Consider the following 21,061-nt stretch of genomic DNA (forward strand, 5'->3'; position numbering starts at 1 on the left):
TTCTCGAGTGACCTTCGTCACGTCACTCGTGACCCTAGTGACTCTCGTAACGTCATGTGCATTATGGGAAACGTCCCATAATGGAACGCGCGGTTACGCCGACTGCGACGGCGACGCCGCTCGAGCCGGAAACAGGCGCTTAAGAGCTGCACTCAAGAAATATAGTAGGACCTCATTGGTACATTTTTCAGGGGACCGGGGAAAAAACTGTATCATCCGGGAAGACGTAACAACCGATAACCAGGGTGTCTACCGGCCGGAAAAACCGGGAATTTTCAGGGAATTTTAAGACACCTGGAAAAGTCAGGGAATTGTCAGGGAAATTTCCAAAAAGATTGCCGAGTCAGGGAATTTATCCCATGCTCGCCCGCTTACGCTAGAAGCGGCAGGCACGGGCAGGCATAGCCACGAGCACAGTCAAGTGCGACGTCGCAACCCCCTCCACGCGCTATGCTTCACACAAGAGCATGTGCGAAACTGGCGACTCGTCGTTGTTTTAGTACACTCGCACTAAATTAGCTACACTTTAGGGTAGCAACGCTAAAGTATGGCGGCTAAAGAGTTACTCACTGTTACTAGTAAAGCAGAGTAGCAGCGGCAATTTTGTTTAGTTCGTGACTCTAGTCAGGTGGTGTTGCTCTAGTACGATGAGAGACAGTTGCTCTAGCCGATACTAAGTAGCACAAGTCACCACTCACTCGAAAAAGAACAACCGTCGTTCATTCATCTACCCTCTGAGAGGCGCGCGCCTAGTGATCCATTCGTTTGTCAGATATGGTGCTTTCGCACCTCCCCGTAAACGCAACCTGGACGCCTGTACTCTACGAGCTCTGCCACGTGCGTTTGTGGCTATGGGTTGCGCTTTCTATCTTGTTATTTTCCTAAAGTGGAGGTATGTGAAAGTGACTATGTCGCTGTCGAGAAAGTGCTCCTTTAATCTCAACTGGACAAACCCGGACATATGCACGAATGCGAGTTGGATTCAGCCCATTCCAAATGATCCAAATAGTGCTCACTGCGCAATGTGCTGCAAGAAGTTCTCCCTGAGCAACATGGGGAATAGGGCAATTGCTACTCATCTTGAGGGTAAGAAACATTACACTGCTATGAAATATCTGCAAAGCGTTTCTCAGAGCACAGTCGTATTTTTCAAAACTGCGACAAATGCGGACTTGCCTTCCGCGACAGCAACGGGTGTTTTTTGTCCGGTGGTAACAATAGTGCTTGTAGGGCTCCGGCAATGCGTCTAACGACCGCCACGGAAGCTCTTAGCCTCTCCGTGAAGACGTGGGTCGTGGCTTTTTATTGAAGAAGGAAGTTACTAAGGCCGGGGATCATGTGGTGCTTGAACACTATAACAACTCATGGGTCTTTCCGTTCAGCGGCAGCGTCTGCTTTGCTGTTTCCGTTTGCCTTGCTGTTTCCAGAAAAATTCAGCTTGGAAAAGACAAAGTGGGATATACAATATGTCGTGGTATCGCCCCCTACTTTCCAAGACAAGTTACTAGCAAGCCTCTCTAACGTACCATATCTGGTGGTTCCTTTTGATGAGTCACTGAACAAAGTAACTCGGAGAACGAATTGATGTACTGATCAGGTGCTGGGACCAAACTCCCTGAAACAGTAAACCCGGGTCAATGCTGTATTCTAAACATCTTCTAAAGTTTGGTTTATCTAACTTAAAGAAAATATTTTACGTTGTGAATAGTATCAATCTATCATATATTGTTTTGGTGTCGGTAGTTGTGGGTCAGGGAATTCAATTAAAATAGTCAGGGAAAACCTGGAAAAGTCAGGGAATTTGAAAAAAACTATTTGGTAGACACCCTGATAACGCACTTAGGGGGGCTCTACATGAGATAGAAAGCAGCTCTTACGCAATGGTTTATTGTATGTGTACTTACAGAACTGTTGACGACTCTGACATGTTCCCAAAAGCGCGTAATATCCGCCTGCCGCTTCAATCTCCTTTCATTTGGCGACGTTGCTGTTCAAAGTTATCGTCGCGGGTTCGAAGTCCCTTGCGATGTCAGATCTCTTCCGGCTGGGATTGCGATTCTTCTCTTTAGAAGAGAGTGCCTTCCTTTTTCACGATGCCACGACCGTCGTCAACGGGTGCAAAGTGCACATACTCCGAAACAGCACGGTTCACGCAATGGAGCGGAACAGAAACTAGAAGCGTGCATGCAGGTGCACCTCGTTCTAGAGAAAGACAGATGAAAGAGCCTCGCTGCCCGTCCGAGCAGTGCTCCAAGGTCACACCCGGGCAAGATGGAAAGCAGAGCTCAGCAAAGCCCAGCGAGGAGAGGCGGAAAAGGAGGGAGGACGGGCGTCTCCCACATTGCATGGTTCGGCTTTGCTCCGCTAGCTTCGCTTCCAAGCCAGCATGGCAGCTTGGCGCGCCGACACTTTCAGACGTAACAACCGAGAAAGAAAACGTAACAGGCAGGAAACTAATAGTACATATATCTCTATGGAAGTAAAACGGGACCGGTGTTTTTGAACATAACAGCCGGGAAAACGTATCAACCGAGAACGTATCAGCAAGGTTCTACAGTACAAGAGAAAATCGGGGCACCTTCTGTTCGGTCATAACTCATCCATGTCCCGAGCTCCCACCCGTGCTTACCTGACGTAGCCATGGTAACGCGGAAACGTTTTAGATACGTTTTTTGTTGTTTTGGGCTCATCCCTAAAATGGCCAACTGATAACTTCCGCCACGGGCTAAACCAGCCAATCAGAACTGGATTCTGCGGGATTGACTTCCGGTTTGCAGTAACGTCCGGAGTACCTCAGGGACCTGTGCTTGGCCCTCTGCTTTTTCTCATTTACATTAATGATTTACCATTGAATGTCAACTCTTCTAGTTGTTTATTTGCAGATGATTGTGTTGTATACCACGAAATTGTTAACAGTTCTGACATCTTACTTCTTAAAAATAATCTCGATTTCATGTCAAGTTGGTGTAACACTTGGCTGCCATTAAATGTTGAGAAATGTAAGCACATAATAATTTCATATTCTAAATAAAATGACATTATAGCAGGTTGACACTTACAAATATCTTGGTCTTCACATCACATCTAACCTCACGTGGGAATCGCATGTTCACCGTGTCATTTCCAATGCCAACCGCATGCTTGGCTATCTAAAACATAATTTTTTCCAGAGTCCCTTGACTTTGAAACTGTTTTTCTATGTCTTGCCAAAACTTGAGTATGCTTCTGTTGTTTGGGATCCTAACACTGAGAGTCTTGCCGGCTCCTTGAAGGATGTCCAGGATGGATCTGTGCGTTTCATTTTTTCTCATTACCATCGTAACCTGTATGAAAAAATGCCTATCTTTGTCTACTCTTTCTTTACGTCAAAAGTTTTCTCATTTGTTTATTTTAGGAAATATTTTTTCACAGCCCAATCTTCCTACATATCATCGCACAATGACCACATACATAAAGTTGAAATTCCAGAGGGCCACACTAATACCTACTACAGATCATTCATACCTCGTACGTCTGCTGACTGGCCTTTCCACATCCATTGCCACAATTGTTAATCCTGTTGACTTTAAAAATGCTGTATCCGTGCTACTAGAACTTGATTCATGATTTGAGTGTTCTGTGAACTTGTACCTTATAATCCCACCCCCTCTGGAATGTCTTTCGGCCCTGAGGCTACCAATGAGTGGAAATGATATGGAATTCGCTACTCTGGGGACTTCCAGTGACTCTAGATTCGTCCCTCTGGTAATTAAAACTCACCTGCTGTTTTCAGGAACAATAGGGAAACATAATGTCTACCTTACAAAAAATTATGTTTATTACGTGGCTAGATACCAAAAAGTATAGAGTACAATATTGGAAGTACTTTTGAGTGAACCGTTATTAGTGATCTTACAGCACATTGGAGGTCAGTGCTCAATCCGTGGTGACCAAGTAACAATGTATATTGTGAAAAAGTTCCAAGATTTATATTGAAGAATCTGCTCTCAACATTCTATGCTTTGCATATTTACCTACATACTATTTCGAAAAAATTTATATTTCTATTTTCCCTAGATGCTGAGATATCTCTCCTGCAAATCTATGAGGAACCTGAAATAGGCCCAGCAGAGTGAAACATTGTGCCACTATACGTTTGTGGTCTGCCAAATATATAACCAATAGCAACAGCTCCCACGAAGCACAGGGTTTCGCATTTAGGCAGGCACTTTAATATATGTGATACCGCCGTTATACATATACGACGTCGATCCTCAAAGGGTTAAAGGGGCAGTGCAACAATTTTCGTACTTGTCCTATTAATTGCGGGAATTGTTTTGCATCGCCTGTAGCTGGGGTCTCAAACACGTCGTCCGCAGGCAAGCAGCTATGAGTCCCGGTTCTCATGTCTCGAGCTCTAGAAATGGCATACACCATAGGGGTCTCACCTCGTCGATTACTTTTTGCTCGAAAAGTTGCTCTGCTTTATTAATGTATTCACATAGTTTATACTTATCTGTGTGCATTTGCCCTTTGTTTTCATTTATATTTTGCTTCCCAGCTTTCTATAATGTAAAACAATTCTGCTACTAGGCTGCAAGTGCAAGCTATCATCTCGGCTGCGCGAAATCTCAATCAGCAGGAGCGACTGTCAAAGATATTGCTGCGAGTTCGGGATTCTGGCCTTGAAAAAGATATCACCATTAAAATACTAGTATTTATTTGTTTGTATGTTGTAGTAAAAATCGTCAGGAGAGTGGCAAGTGTCATATTATTTGAGATAATATAGTAAGGGTGCAGGCAAGCTGGTGAATGTTACCCATTTTGAATAGCCCGAGACTGGGGCTGAAGTGAACAAATAACTCGAGGGACTTATTTTTCTTGTCCTTTTCTGTTCCTTTGACTTGTTTGTTCACTTCCGCCCCAGTTTCAGGTTATTCAACATGGTCATATTACCTGATTGTTTTTCTAGATACATATTGAGCTCGATTAATTCCTGCGTGAATTGAGCAATGGGAGCGACAGTGTACTTGTTCTATTAAAATACTGTACTTGTTCTATTAAAAATGTTGTAATTCTATTAAGCATTCCAGCACGTTGGTGGGGCGGTGTCATTTTAACTCTTATCACATCAGGTCAAGGTCTAAAGTAGTTTTATAAACAAATCAAATTTAAAGATGTCACTGGCAAGTCTGTGAGTTCACAAAAAGCATAAAGCACAAAACCTCATCCTCGACCTTTGCGATGTGGGATATCTGGCCCCCACACTCAAATGATTTTGAGACCGCGGACCTATAGAAAGATGAAACAGGGAACCATTTTTTGTTACATGCGTAAGGTTCCTTCAAAAAAAGGAAACAAGTAGAAGTCGGTGTACTCCTCAACTTGCCCCCTTCTTCCGAGTGAGGTGCGCAGTGACGTCCTTCGAAGTACCAGATTCAGTTTTGTCATGGGGGCCCTCCTTCCTGTAATTGGCAACGTTTCAAGGTCCTTCAGACAAAAGGTGGTTCACAAAGGGAAAGACGGGGAGGAAACGGCTTTGTTGACTTACGATAGATGGATCCACGAAAGCTTGCCTACTCTGAAGGACTAGTTCTGATGACCACGTGCGGCTGCAGATGTGTAAAAAATGAAGATGTGTAACGTAAGATAAAGGTTATCGCGCTTTGGTTTAGCTTTGATTCTGCGCACGTTGCAATTAGTATGTACTAAAGTACAAATTTTATAACAATTAGTATGGTTTGTGCACTTTACTAAACCTCAATAGGACACTTTTTAAACATTAAGAATACACCTTTACTTGGATACATTCGTTCGAGTAATAACTATGATCAGGTTAAAGCTTATATATATTGGCGACAAGATGTTTTGGTAACACCACCTCACGGGCGCCCTCCTGTAACGCAGCTGGTAGGATGCGAGCAGACGACGCGCTATGTCAAAGCACAGAGTGGCTACGTTCGCATCTATGCCAATGAAAAAAGAACAGTTTATTTAATAAAGAAACCTGTATGATGTTTTTGCAAGGTAATGAGTAACAGTGCCTCGAAGTTGCTTTTTATATTAGAAGCTTTAAAATGTTCAAAAGCGAGCCTGGAGCTTCACATGTCAGCTTGCACGGCGTGCATCAGGGCTATTCACAGCCTTTTTGATTCTTGTTTTTCGTATCTGTGGAGTCTCTCGTAGAAAAAGGATTTGCATTCACCAGAGTAAAGGACATGCTGCCATCTTAGCTGTGCACACGTGCACAGTTTTCATTGCAAAGCACCGCACATTTGTTTCAGCATTGAGCTCGCCGATACCGACGCTTCCAAGTGTGACTCGACAGTTGCTGTTGAGCAAATGCTCATCAGCAATGCTTACGATGCACGCTGATGATGCAATGCTTTGCCACATATTCTATGTGGAAGGAGCAACGCTCCCGCTTAGCTCCTTCCACATTGAACATGTGGCAAATAAGTTGGTCACATCACGAGTTCTGCTCGAAATAAAAGCAGAACTTTTCATGAATTTTTATATTGTCGGACATGGCCGAGCAAATTTAGCCGATTGATTAATTTGTTGTATCCAATTTTTACTAAGAAGTGTTTACAAATTTCAAATCGCTCGCTGAGAAACGCATCACGCATTATGCATATATTTGGGTCCACATAATTAAACGTACGCACGGTAGTAATTTATAGCAGGTGTACACCTCATTTTATGGGATGCTGAAGTGTCGCCAACTTATTGGATTTAGGACTTCTTTCGCACGTTTCGCATCGACCGGGTGAATAAGCAGGGACTTAGTTTAAAGGACACCGGAAGCTAGCCACCGCTTCTTCCTGCCAGTTATTTTGAGATAATGTTTGTTTACTGGTTTACGAAGTTCAGAAAGGAATCAACCTGGAACTAACAAGAGACCAGCACTCACAGAACACACTGGAACCAACAGGATACACGGAGTCGCTTTCACTGAAGTGTTCACTACACATGCGAGAGGTTCTCGAATTTCGCTTTCCTTTTTTCAATTCGATCAGACATTCTTCCTCAGCCTTGTCCGAATCATAATAAAAAAGACACCCTATTCGCCCTGATACATGTTGTAGCGGGGTAAAGCGTTGGATTTTCTTTTTTCATTGTCCAGCTTTTTGTACTGGGGTAGACAAGAGCAGACCACCCTTTGAGCGCTTTGACACCTCAGTGCCAAAAGTGTTTGTTGGCACGATTACATCGGTTTCAAGCTGTGGTAGTATATCTTTCTCATTTTGGTTGTGTTGGCCACAATAACTCTGGTTTTCAGAAATTAAAGCTTGCATATTTTACTGGACTCCTATTTCATAATTTTATCATTGAAAAGAGTGTTTATTTGCCTACATATTGATATAGTGCAACAAACTTCGGAAGCATGTTATTCGGAAGAAAAAAAGAAAATACTGGGACCCTCCAAAAATGGGCAGTTTTCCCGTGGTAGGAAGAAATGAAAGTGCTGTTTTTTTTGTTTTTTTTTTAAAAATTAGTTAGGGAGTTAGGTTCTTAGCCTGCCGGTGTCTTTGGATTGCATGAATTTGGCCTTCTTTAAAGGAAAATTTCCCATTTGTATGTTTAAGTGCCGAAGACCGGCCCATTTTGTCCAGAACTTGCTGCTTATGTGGCATTTGTAAGAAAGCGTACAATGTTGCTGCACTCTGTGCAGGACGCCTGTCGGGAGAATTCAGTGATTCTGAAAAAATTTGGGGTTTGTTCTGCTGTTCTGTCAATAACAGGTCACTTTACAATTCATGACCTGAGTTTCCACAGAATAATTTTTTGTTGTTCATTCTGTCCTTACAAGAGATAGCAGTCGACACATTACTAGTCGGGGAAGTTTGGTGAGGTGGCCGGACAATCCTGCGAGTTATATTAGTGAACACCCTGCTCGCTTCATTCCACCCTACAGCCGTGCTGGGGCAAAAGCTGCAATGTGAGGCTCATATCTAGTTTGTTTGGAGCGTGGAGCTTTCAGCACACTGAAATTCATTTTGTTTTGACTTTCTCATCAAGAGTCACAAAAGCTTTTTTGTAGTCTTTACAAGTAAGAATGGTTGGTACGGAAGATCTGAAGAATTTGGGAAGCACGGTAGAGAGAGTTCTGTTTAGACTTTTCAGCAATGTGAAATGTTCTTTTAAAATGAATCACGTTTCTTGTTTTTCGGGTGAATGGCAGATATTATGCTTGCTGAGTTACAATTCTGTTGTCTGCTTTTTGTGAGCAAAGTGACTGTTTGGGAGCAAACCTGTAAACCAAAAGTTGAGTGGTTGTGCAATTGGTAGGGTTCCAGGTGACCCTTTTCTTAAAGTAATGTGGCGCGCATTTATTTTTACGTTTCCCCCGCTTCATTGGACGAAGCTGCGGACGCAGATGCAGAGCTGATCTTCCCGATGGACGAGGAGAAGGTTGCGGACCACGCCAACGCCCAGAGTAAGGCCGCGTTGCTCCGCAGATATAGTTAATTTAATACTCTAGAGGAGTGGTTCTCAACCACAGATGTTTTGGGTTCTGGATCGGTGGAAGTGATGGTGGATCTGGCAGGGGTCAGGGGGCAGCATTGGAACAGTTGCAATGAAAAAAACTGTAAATGAAGAAACCTAAGTGTGTGGAAGCTAACTTTGCAGCCCCAAGAATAATGGAGCTTACTCACTCTGTGCGAATAATTTCCTCTATTAAAGGGGCACTGACACATCAAAATCATATTTTATTTTATTATCCGAAACGATTGAAAATGATACCGGGACATTACCCTCAAAATTCGAAACTTGGGAATTCAGTATTTCTGAATTAAAAAACAATTTCCAAATGCCAAATTTGAAGTTCCCGCACGATCCGCAGCATTCCAGTGAGTCAGATTTTGCAGTCTCCTGCAACTCGACTTTCTTTCGGACCTCCGCTCCACGCTGTGAAGCAAAGCGCCGTTGCCACCACGATCCGAAGCGAGGAGAAGGTGACGAGGCGGGATAGAAGGGCGCCGGCACGGGAAAAATCCGGTTTCTTCCCAGACTCGCCGATAATCCTCTGCTCGAGCGCCGCCAAGTTTTCCGAGGGGGATACAAATCCAGGAAGCGACATCACACCAAAATCTGATTTTTGGTATTTAAAAAAGAAAGGCCGTAGTGCATTCGCAATTGCGTTAAAAAACATATTTTTTGATTGCTGTTATTAAATGTTAAAGAAATGTCGCCTACAACACTTTTAAATTTCCTGATTTTGACGTCACCGATCAAAAGAAGCAAGGAGGTGAACGCGGGAGATATAAACAACAAGAAGAAAACGGCGCGTCCGCAAAAAAATTTCTTTTTGCGATGCGATTTTTTTTGCGTGTCTATGACTACAACTTGCATTGTTTTAGACAATAAAAAAAGAATACAACCTTTGGGGTGTCTGTGCCCCTTTAAGCTTTGTGGGGCAGCCAGCATGGATAAAAAATATGTTAGTGCTTGGCACGACTGACGGTCTAAAGCCTCAGGGACCCCAAGAAGGCCTTCAGGAACCCCATTTCAGAAGCACTCATTTGAGGTCCAATGCATTCTGGCCCCTTGGGAACCACAGAGGATAGGTGTGGTCCCAATGAGTGGTCCGATAAGCCCATACCACTAGCGATGCCTTAATAAGACACCACCTTTAAAGTGCGTGCCTAGCTCTTTTATAGCTTACTGCGTAAGAGAGCATCGCGTATTATTTATTTTATTTATTTTGGAGATACTTTTGAAGGCCAAGGCATGGTGCAGATGGAACAATAAAGAAGATCAGCGTAGAAAATAAGTACATGTAAACATCCCGTAAAATGAGTATAAGCAGATTAGTCCTTGGAGTCCATTCTAACAAAGAAAAGCTGATCAATTGTGCTAGAAAGTGTATCAAAAGAGACAATTCCAGTCATGTTGCGGGGCAACTCGTTTCAATCGCAACTGGTACGTGGAAAAAAGGAATATTTTAAAACGTCTTTCCGGCAACAAAACTCACGAATCAGATTCTCATATTTTTGTCTTGTCTCACGGCTCACATTATACTGAAGATAGACATCAAACTTTGAACAAGTTTTGTTGCGTATTATGCTAACAGGGAAGAACCACTTGACAACTGAGGCAGTTCAGATGAAGCATACAACGGAGAAACATGTGATTCTTTACCGTACAAATTATCGATGAACCTAAGAAATTTATTTTTCTTACCCCCTCTATATACAGTTGTTAATGAGGGTCCCATGGGATGTCGGTATATCCTAGTAAAGGACGGATTAGAGATTTCTACGCCGTTAGCTCCATTTCAGGGGTGCAGCGTATCCTAGTCCTTTGTAGAGACACAAGTTTTCTAGATGCTTTGGCAATAACGTGCCCAATATGTGACGAGTCCAGCTTAAGGTAGAGCTAATTTTAACACCTAGATACTTGTATTCACCGACTAGTGCTAAAGCATTGGAGTTTATTTATCTTGCCCTCAGGGCCGAAGCATTATAAAGGGGAGGGGGCCTTGCAAAAACAGTATGGAAGAATAAAGACGAGCACACTATAATCAGCATAAAGTAATACATATGAAAGGAACGCTTGATTTTGATATGACAGTTATTATACAACATTACTAATAACTTTGTGAAAACGATCACCGCCTGTGATGCTCACTCATTTTCCCAAACTTTTTGCAGTTTACTGCACTTGTACCATTTCTACACTGTTTCCACACAACCGAATCCTGCATGGCCTAAAGCCTAATTTCGCGAGTCTTATTGTTCCTACAGTGTTGAAATACGCCGGAGAGTCTAAAAATTAGTATTTAATTTCTGACCTGGTCTTTTTTTTTCGTTTTCATTTTAAAGCTACAGGTATTTGCTCCGCACTTTTCGGCGTTACAGCCTTTTGTTACTTGCTGCTTTTGGTGACCAACGTGTGACGCTCGCACCTCTTACGTTTTTTTCCCAGCTCAGAAACGGCACCGGATGCACAGGCTGTCGAATCTCAGGTATCAGGTAAGTTAAAAAGGAAAAAGCTATGGAGTAGTACAGCTCTGCAGCTTGACAAACATTAAATTGACAGTTTGTTAAACTGATCCTTTTCATTGTCGCTCGTGCGCTGCTTTCACGGTGCACAACACCCACAGGCAGGAGCCTTCGTAGAATGTCTATTTTGCTGCTGCCTAGTGCAAGCTGAGGAAAGCCCCTGCTCAGAGAGTGCCATATTTACACAATCGTAGCACAGTGCAATTTTAAATTTTTGGATATCTGAACTGGGGTTGCCTGTTGTCGGTTAAATCCAATAAAATCTGAAAACCACTCGCTGGTAGTTTACTTCAATTCGGGTTTATCCAAAAAACCCTGGATTGGGAGGTTACAGTGACCAAAACGAAACAAAAAAGACAGTTTTCTACAAATAAGTTTGATCAGAGCACAGGTTCAGCGATCATCCGAGACGCCTCCCCAGATTCTTTCAAAATCTCGTCCTATTAACCAAAGGAGGTTTACCGTTTACCCCGTCGGGGTTCCTCCAGGACGGCGGGGCAGTGGAATTCTGGGTCACGACACGAACCACTGTTTTGGTTTTCAGATTGAACTTCTTACACAAAGGTAGGGCTGTGATTTGATAACCGTGAAAGCTATGAATTGTTAGATTTCATAGGATGGAGTCACTACTTCACCCCACACAGCCTCAGGGAGAAGACGTAAAGTAGGGTGAAAAGAGAACAAGGTTTTCAACAATTACCTTGAAAAGTTCAGTGGTTTTAATGTGGCTTTTTCAAGTTTTGTCGTGGGACAGTTAGGTAGTATTACAAATGGCAGGGGCACCAAAGTCATAGGAGTCGCCGTCTGATTTTGAGACTTTGCAAGGACCTAAAAAACATCTAAATAATAGAGCAGTGTGAAAAATAAGCAGATTAAAAAACTTGCCTTTATTACGTCGAAGCACATTTAAAAAAGTTGTTAATAGTGCACTGGTTCAGGTTAAGCCTCTGCTTGCGTTTGGCCACTTTCTATTAGATTGAGAATCACTGCTTTTTTTTCTAGTGTTGTGGTCAGCACCTACTTTATGCCCTTCTTGGTGACACTTCGCAGCGGCAAAAGACTAGATAGCGTCATGACATCCGAGCCAGCATAGTCCAAAAACACGATTCACCGAGACAAGATGAGAGGCGCAAGTCCACGAACAAAGCAAAATGGTAACAATGATGATGATAATGACGCTCAGCTAGAGAAATAAAAAAAAGCTGCACAGCGTCACCTAGCAGTAGGAATTAGCAATATTTAAGTAGCGCTGCCAAACCAAGCCAATCCATGTGCAGCCAACATAGAATCCAAAATAGCCGCCTCTGGGTGGTGCTTCCCGCTGATCGCTCATGACGATTTTGGCCTAAAAACTGAACTTTCGGACTTCGAGCTGTCCAAAACATTGGTCGTGAATTTGCACTATTTCTATGGGGTAGGTCACGGTTCCTCCTTTAGGTCCGAAATATTGAGCAAGTCCGAAATGTCGGCATCCGAAAAATTGTTCGGTGACTGAGGTATACGTGCATTCTTATAAATCTAGGGTAGGGTTATAGCCGCAGGTTAATATATACATTCATTTTCAATCTTGAAATTTTGGAAACGTAGCAAAAATAAACTTTCTATTTCGGAGAATCGGAACTCTAACAAAAATAAACTCAAATAAACACCCTCCGAATTTTGCGAGAAATGAACTCCGAAAGCACGGAATCCTAACTATAACTTATACAGTTAACACTAAGTCAAACGATTCTGAGAGGAACGGCGAATTACTTCGTTAAATCCAAAACTTCGCTAGATTGAAAATTGCATTTTTTGGGGATTACATTTGGTTAACCTAGTTTTAATGTAATGGCAGTCAGAGAGCTACCGTGATACCGTATTCCCGCAGTGCTCAGGCGCACAAAATGCTATTTACGCGCATATGAATTTAGTCCGTGAAGACGACCCACACCACTAGTGGGTGAAGGGAACCTCGGAACCATCGAGGAAACAAAGGGAGGCTATTTTTCCGACACCAGAATTTGTGTCTTTGCGAGAACCAGCCGGGGCTTGCGTCGTAGTCCACATACCCCACAAGGGATGCGAAAAGAGGGGTATTTTTCAATCCAAGCACGAATGACTCGCGTGTTTCTTTCGAGGTTGAACATTTTATTTTTTTTTGGGGGGGGTTTCATTTTATGGCGTTCCAGAAGTCGCCGATAGGTCTCGTCTCTTTTTGATACCTCGTGTCCAGCGTGCGTATTTGGTCGTGCATTGGCTGTGCACACACGCTGCAAGGTCACGAGGTGTGGTCACGTTGAAAGCTGCTGCTGGAGGCCGGAAACCTCCCTGCCGTTCTTGTCTTGGCGATGCAGACTCTGGCGATGTCCCGCCGTTCATATCCGTTCGTTGCTAGGCCTAACGGGAAGGCGGATCGCAACGACCGCTATTGAATGCGACCGGACGCAACCGAACCGAATGACTGGTGAACTCATGAAGCAACTAGCTCCATCTGGTATAACTGACTAAAAGTCCCGAGTGCCGAGTTTGTTTTTCTGAAAAACAATACTAGGGTCGCGCTCTATATTTATCCTGGTACCACCAGCGACAAACTTTGAGGAATTCTAAACAAAATACACCCAAAATTACATTCAAATTACAACTACAACAGCGTTACCTTGTCGTGTCTGTTCTTCTTCAAAGTCCGTGTTTTCTGAGCTGTCTTCCCCATCGTGTATTATCCCTTTTTTGCTTAAATCTTTTTGGCAAGAGTGCTTCCTTAGGTCGGGTGGAGGGTCGAATTTATTTGGTTCGGTCTAGGGATGCCGCGAACTTTTTTCGAATTGAAGTTTCGATGCTCGAATCAAGCGGTTCGAAAGATTTCGATTTTTCGAATTTTCTATATCGTAAAATTCGACGGAGGTCGAATTTTCGAACTTGTTAAGCTAAGAAGTTCGACGCTTTTCGAACCGTCGAACTTATTACGCTAAAAAATTCGATCTTTTTCGAACTTTCGAACTTATTGCGCTGCAAGGTTCGATGCTTGTCGAACTTTCGAACTTGACTGACCAAAAAATTCGATGAATTTCGAACTTTCGAACTTATTTATCGAGAGAATTCGAAAAGTTTCGAACTTTCGAATTCTGAAAAGTCAGAAGTTCGATGAACTTCGAACTTTTAGGGTAAAAGTTCGACGTTCGTCGAACTTCGAAAGACCGGCGGACGGTTTCAGTAGTGGTGTACATTCGTAATTTTTTTTTCTCGAACTTTTACACGCGGTGCTGCGTTCCTTACGAAAGACAATGTCGTTTATTTCAGTGTTCTGGCATGCTTAGGTTTAAAGAAATAAATCCCCGAAGGGGAGAGGAAGGACGACGGGTTTTTGACGATTATCGTTTGTGCCAGATTTGAAGCACGCTGCAGCCGGAGCTATTTATGGTAGATATGTTATACTTTTTTAAGAATGATCTATGTATAGCCTAGGTAAGTGCCGTCTTAAGATGGATTATTGTTATTCAACGTGAGTTTCGAAGAAATGTCGAAACATGTATCTGCATGCAATTATGACCTAAACTTGAGATTTATTTTCGTCTAAGTTGTTTGAGGTACCGCATTTAAATTAACACCACAGACAGTACATATCATTGCCATCTGCAGAATACAAAATAATATATTCATTGTTTTTTTCACGTTAAGGAATAAATTAACTCATGGGAGAAGATTTCTAATAGTGTTCAAGTTCAGCACGTCATTAAAAGAAAACATTTTTTTTTTCGCTTCACGTTCCTGGGTCGTGTTTCTTTTAGCCTGTACACATTTTGGTAAAAGAAACTTGTTTCGAAGTTCTGAACCTCTGAATATGCAAGAATAGAACACTTCCGACGAATTCTTGATAGTTTCTTTTTTTTTTTCCGCTTTTTATTTCCGCATTTATTTTTATTTATTTATTTATTTTTTTTTTTTGTAACTATCGGCACAGGTGTTTAGGTCGAAAAGACAGCTTTGAACTTCCGAACCACTAAGCATGTGACGAGCAGTGCCTTCTGACAACGAGTTTCTAACAATGACCATCTACGGAACCTTTTATGCAGTGAAGAGCGACAGTAGCTATACATATGCATAAATAATTTCAGATTAAAATAAGCTCGACCACGCCCTCTTTCCCCGTATTGTTTTCTTTAACAGTCCGAAATACCTGCAAGGGGGAGAAGGATGCTGAAGCCCCCCCCCCCCCCCCCCTTCGCTACCCTCTTTCCCCCCGTTTTTCCTCTTCCGACGCCACTTGTATGGTAGAACGCTCCTCGACTTCGAGTTGTGTCGGCTTTTGTGCTTTTTGCAAGGCGATTCCTCCGTCCCAGAAAATAAACCTCCAGGACAATTATAAACTTCACCGGATCGGATTACTACCAGCGTGCAAGGGGTGGCGAGCTAGTTTGCCAGGTCGCATCAAAGTTTTTCTGAGACTCAACCTCCTGCTTGCCCCTGGCCGTTTCGAACTGGATGAGTCTCACAAAAGCAGTGTGTTCGTGCAATCACTACTGTCACTACTGCGTGATGCAGGTTGAAGACCCCCCGACCCCCCCCCCCCCCAGGGCTGGCGGTCACAATTCTGCACTGGCAAATATTCTAGCACGTCCGGGACACTCGTCGCCTCATTTAATTGCCTGACCAACTTCGCAGAATCTAGATATCACACCCTAACTTTTCTAAACTTGATTTTGTGAAAACCAGTGAGTCGTGAAAACGTTATTTGTAACTGAAACTGTGGAAAAACTTGGATTAAAAAAAAAATTCAAAATCTTCGAAGTTTTTTGTTTTTTTTTAACGTTAAAAGAGAATCGAAACCTTCGAACTTTTCGAACTTCATACAAAAAGAAATTCGAAATCTTCGAATTGTTCGAAATTCATGTCTATAAAAATTCGAAGCGTTCGAAGTTTTTGAATTTTTTTTACAAAGAATTTCGAAATCTTCGAATGTATCGAACCTGAAGTAAAAAAATATTCGAAATAATCGAATTCGAAATTTTAGAAACCGTGAAAGCTTCGAAATTTTCGAATTCGAAACACTGCTGTGGTCAAAAGTTGCGAATTTTTCTAAATCGAACCTCGGTCGGTACGAAAATATCGAAATTTTTCGAAATCGAACCTCAGTTCGCTTCGCAAATATCGAAACCTTTCGAAATCGAACCTAGGGTGGTTCGCGACATCCCTAGTTATGTCAAGTTCTTAAGGGGGGACATGGGGCCTGGGAAGGTCAACTTTTGATCCATTGTCCCAAATTCATTCAAACTTTAAGGGTGAATTAAAGTCCATTAGGATTGATGACACCAAAAGTTTCAGTCTTGTTGGCCAATTCTACAACATGCTATGCTTAACAAACTCCAGAAAAAAGTGACTTTATTAGGAAATGTTTTTAAGAAAAATAATAATTGCAATCCACAAAATGTTTGGTTTAATGTGCAGTAGAATACCCATAGTGCAAGTTAAGGTACAAATTAATTGTAGAAAGTGCAATTCTAGAGAAAGGCAATAACACCGAAAAAGAGCAAAAGATTTGAGCGAATTTCTGTGTTTTAAAATATTCAGTTTTTGTCATGAAGAATTGAGCTTTTTCAGATTATGAGTACCTTAACTTGTTCCTCAGGAAATTTCGGTCCAGGACACCACTGAATGAAATATTTACGCTTTCAAAATGTCAAATGATACATTTCCTCATACCACATTTCCTGCCAAAAAGTGAAACTGAGAAAAAGGCATTTGAAGTTTCAACTTTAGGTGTCTTTCTTTTCTGTGAGTCTGAGGTAGGCAAAACTCACGTGGAGCATTGTTAGCTCCTTCCTCTTTAAAACTTGGTTGTTTCCCCGGCAATAGCTACCAGTTTGTGTTGTTTGCAGGCAAGCTAACATTTGTAGCAGGCATTCCTCGACAGATAAAATGGCAAGAACTAAGAGGCAAATCATACTAAGTAAGAGCAACAAAGCAGAAATAAGATCTGAAGTGGAAGATAATGTGAAAGGGTGTTACTGAAGATGGCACAATATCACGTCCCTGGGCAGGGCCAATCGTAAACCTGTTTCGGGTCTCAACCAGTAAGATTGCTCATACCAAATTGTTTGGATTTTTTCTGTTTGGATGTGTAGGGTTTTCCTAGCCATTGATATTTTTAAACTTGGAAAGCTTCTACAGGCTTAATCTAGAGTAAATGATGCTTCCAATGAGGGAGAGATCTTCTGGCTATGTTAAACGAGTATGAAGCAGTGCCAAATAAAAAATGCAAAATACTTGTTCCCTGCTGGCTCGGAGGGCTGCCGACATGACGAAAATAATTTATTGCGAGATAAACCTTGGATTTTTATAAATGAAAGTTTCTTAAACCATTCTTTGGTAGTTAATAAACATAAACATACCATTCTTGAAAAAAAAATCTTTTTTCTGAAAAATTTGAATTCTGAGGCCATGTCCCCCCTTAAATACGTCTTATGGGAATCTGTGGAGAAATCACAATTTGTTCGTTAAATCATGAATTTTGTAAAATCGTGTTTTATAAAATTGAGTTTCAAGTGTAACCCGGATCGAAGCACCCCCCCCTTCCCCCCTCGCTGCCAACCACAAAACTGCCACGATATCGGGAGTATGTCGGTTTGGGCTCAGATGGCCATACCTGGAACATTGCACCGCGCCATGTTTTAGATAACCGACGCCAGATTGGGGCAACCAATCGATATTGGATCTTGCTCGCACGGTCTGCAACGCGGGGCATGTTGTGTGGGGGAGCAGGACATAAACAACACAAAAAATTGGGGGGGGGGGCGGTGGCGGGGTGACGCTTCAATATTGCTCACGCGTACTAAAAGAAGACAAAAACGCACACTTGACATCCGTCGGCACGAGAGACTTGCACAAACACTGCCTAAAGATCTGATACGAAACGCCTCAAAAACCTCCCGTGGCCTTGCTCGGTCATTCTCTCCAAAATCTCGGTGCTTTTCAACGCGGGAGAGTGTCTACATCGTTCACAAATTAATGTACTGCGAAATGCCACGACAGAGGCACGTATGCAGGCTGCAAGCTCTACCCAAATGAGCTTCTGCTACTTTAGGGCCGATGTCTTGATACGGAAGCATGTTTCAGAATCGCTTTGTAGTCAAAACGATCCCTGCAATTAAATTATTTTGCAATATTTGGAAAAAAAATTTTTTTTTTTTTTCCAATTGGTGTTATTATTGCGCCAAAAAAAAGATTGGGGCTAGTTGATATTTGGATTTCAAGGGAATGGTAGCGCTTTTAGACGAGTACGAAGAGAGAGAAGACACAGCACTCGTATGTGTCTTGTCTCTTCTTTGTCCTCGTGTAAAAGCGCTACCATGTTGCGCCAAAACTAACCGAAAAAGTTTTTTTGTTTAAGCTATATCTTTCTTTTGTTGACCAGAGTGGTTTACCGTTTTGTGTTCGTCTAGGTAATTCTGAACCAATAGGGACTTTTAGCAAATCGCTACCGTGTTCCGCGTGACCGCGGGGCACATGCAAAGGCTCCGGTAGTGCAGAACGCGGAACACTAACGATTTGCTAAAAGTCCCTGTTGTTATAAAACCACCAGATCGATGTATCTGATCTCCGAAAATGGGACATACATGTGTCCCATTGTTGGAGTACTCATCAGTATTTCGACAAACAATGAAACGATGCCTCGAGGCATCGTTTCGTCGTTCACCGACTTACTTTTTCTTTTTTTGCACAGTGGCACTGAGCATGGCCGCATGTACTCAAAATACCACAAACACGCATTAAATCACATTTCCCGTAAAGCCTCGTGTAAACACCCGCCCCCAAAAAATCACCCATCCCGTTTTGTTTTTTTTAAATCACATTTACCGCGTGATCTGCGGCATTGGTACGGGACAAGCGTGTTTGCTGCAGGCTTCGTCGTGCTCATTGCACTGTGACACGCAAATCTGCACCATCTGCAACATCCATTCTTTAGGAAATCGCATACCGCCGCCGATTCGCCATTTCCCACGTGGTCCGTCAACAAACTGAGTCCAGCCTGGTTCTTTCACGGGAGCGGGATTCCGCTCTCCGTTTATTGGTGCAATAAAAAACAACGCTACAAAACACTCTATCTAAACTAAAAATGCACGCAACAATGCACAAATATTTACATACGCACGTTAAGCCCAAAGCTAAACACAAAGAGGGTCGCCAGGCCTCGTGTCCCGCGATATCCTGGATCCGGTCGCCGCCCACCTGCCTGCGTCTCGGTCTCGTCCGAAGTTCTAAGAGGCCGTTCGCCCCGGCCCACCGAGTATATATCTATCGAAGGGTGAGGAGGTTTCTCCTCGCCCACCACGGGGCGCCTGCAGCGCCATCCAGTGGCTAGGAGAAAAAGCGGCACGTCGGGAGCCGAATTTGAGATCCCGATTGACCCCGCGGCAACATGACCATCTGATCGTCTCTGAGGCGAGGTAGCTACATAGCTGCCTTGCGGCCAAGATTGGCAAAAGGATTTAATGGGCGCCCTCATGAATGCACGGTGCGCCATAGTTTCTATGACATGCAAATTCCTAACTCATTCCCACATTTTTTTTTCTTGTCCGCGTTTTTTGCGCGCAATATCAATTCCCGTGGCATCCGAGTTTGTAGCGGCCGCGGTTCTTGCTTGTATATCGCCCTGTAAAGCACGAATGCGCTGCGTCCTCGTTCTGCTGCCGTACCCCCTTGACAGGGGAGTTAATAGCGAATTCCCACATACTTACCGCACGCGCGAGTTCGCCATGTCTGCGACATGTATCATTAATGAAAATACAGTGATGGTTACTCATGATGTTTAAAACCTGAAACTGTATTGAGTGAAAAAATTAGGAAACTGAAGTCGAAGAGTTCCCGTTTCATGTAGCTTGTAGTGCCCTGTGCCCCCCCCCCCCCCAACACACAGGCACACACACATATACTATTTTTCTTTTCATTTTGGGTGGGCGTTCTTTCAGGACCTTACAGTATAATATAAATGTACCTGAGAACCTGCTGGCGCGTGTTCACCTTATCATCTAATCTCTGGCGAAAGCAATAACTACTCTACAAAATTAAACAAACAGTTCACATAATATTTTACTTTTTGGATGTTTGGGGCGTGTGCTTTTGCTGAGACCGCTTCCGCGCTCGTCACTCGTGTCGTAAATGTAACGTATAAGAGCGATAATTGGTTACCTCAATCATCTGTAGACTTTCTTGTAAATGACGTACGTGCCGAATACACCCACTGGCACACAAACAGTAAGTCGGCAGGAGGACGAGAACAGTGGGACTGTCCTGCTGGGCGAAGCAAATTCTGAACCGTTCTGCTAGAACGCATTCAAGCAATTGACTTGTGAGGAAAATCTTGCGTTTATGGTCCTACTTGCTAGTTTTGCCAGTCACATTTCTTTTTATTGAACTCCTAGACAAGACTTTTTTCAGTTGGTTACGCCTGTTCTAGTAAGGGTTAATTAAGTGTGTATCTATGAGCAGGGATAGTATCGTGAAGTTTTCAATATTTTGCATTTCCGTTTTTATCAGATAGGGTAGATTTGTAATCTTTTGAGTATTGGAATACTTTCGTTTGCAAAACAGGGACTTGGAACATCTGTATTTCCTAATAATAGAAACTGTAGTCAGTATTGGACTTTATTTCATACCATACTGTTTCATTTTGAAATGGTTTAGTTTTCAACTTATGGAACATGTGATTTAGGTTGTTAAATAGGCACAATGTTTTATTTGCATGAGGCTTAAGCTGTGCTTTTTTTGTTGACTATGCCTTCTATTGTAAATCCATGAGAAGAACCAACCCACTACCTGGACAGTTCTCAGTAGCTGCCATTCAAATATTTTTTGTGCTACCGGCTCGAATATTTAAGGAAAGGGTGCGTTTGTAAATGGTTCTGGAACGTCGCATGGAAATGCTTTTTCGTCAATATTTCTTGTATATAGAAAAACACATCTGCCCTTAGAGCCCCGAGTTTGACCTGGGTGACCAGCTCCAAGTTGTTTTTATACAGCTACAAACTCGGCCTTTGTTGCTCCTGAGCTGTTTCACAGCAGAACTTTTACTGCTTCAAAGCTGCTCCAAAGGGGCA

The 21,061-nt window shown here is 42.8% G+C and overlaps 1 protein-coding gene across 3 annotated transcripts in view; it reads left to right on the forward strand.

Annotated features, from left to right (window-relative positions):
- LOC115323621 (C2 domain-containing protein 5) overlaps positions 1-21,061 on the forward strand; it is a 157,776-nt gene that overhangs the window by 128,665 nt on the left and 8,050 nt on the right. For all 3 annotated transcript variants that reach the window (XM_040212497.2, XM_040212499.1, XM_040212498.1), the window contains 2 exons: positions 8,348-8,419; positions 10,912-10,958. In XM_040212497.2, the coding sequence (XP_040068431.1) occupies positions 8,348-8,419; positions 10,912-10,958 (119 nt within the window). The remainder of the gene's footprint in view (positions 1-8,347; positions 8,420-10,911; positions 10,959-21,061) is intronic.

Source organism: Ixodes scapularis, unplaced genomic scaffold, assembly GCF_016920785.2.
Source record: "Ixodes scapularis isolate PalLabHiFi unplaced genomic scaffold, ASM1692078v2 PGA_scaffold7__128_contigs__length_106722199, whole genome shotgun sequence".
In the NCBI taxonomy this organism is placed as follows: Eukaryota; Metazoa; Arthropoda; class Arachnida; order Ixodida; family Ixodidae; genus Ixodes; species Ixodes scapularis.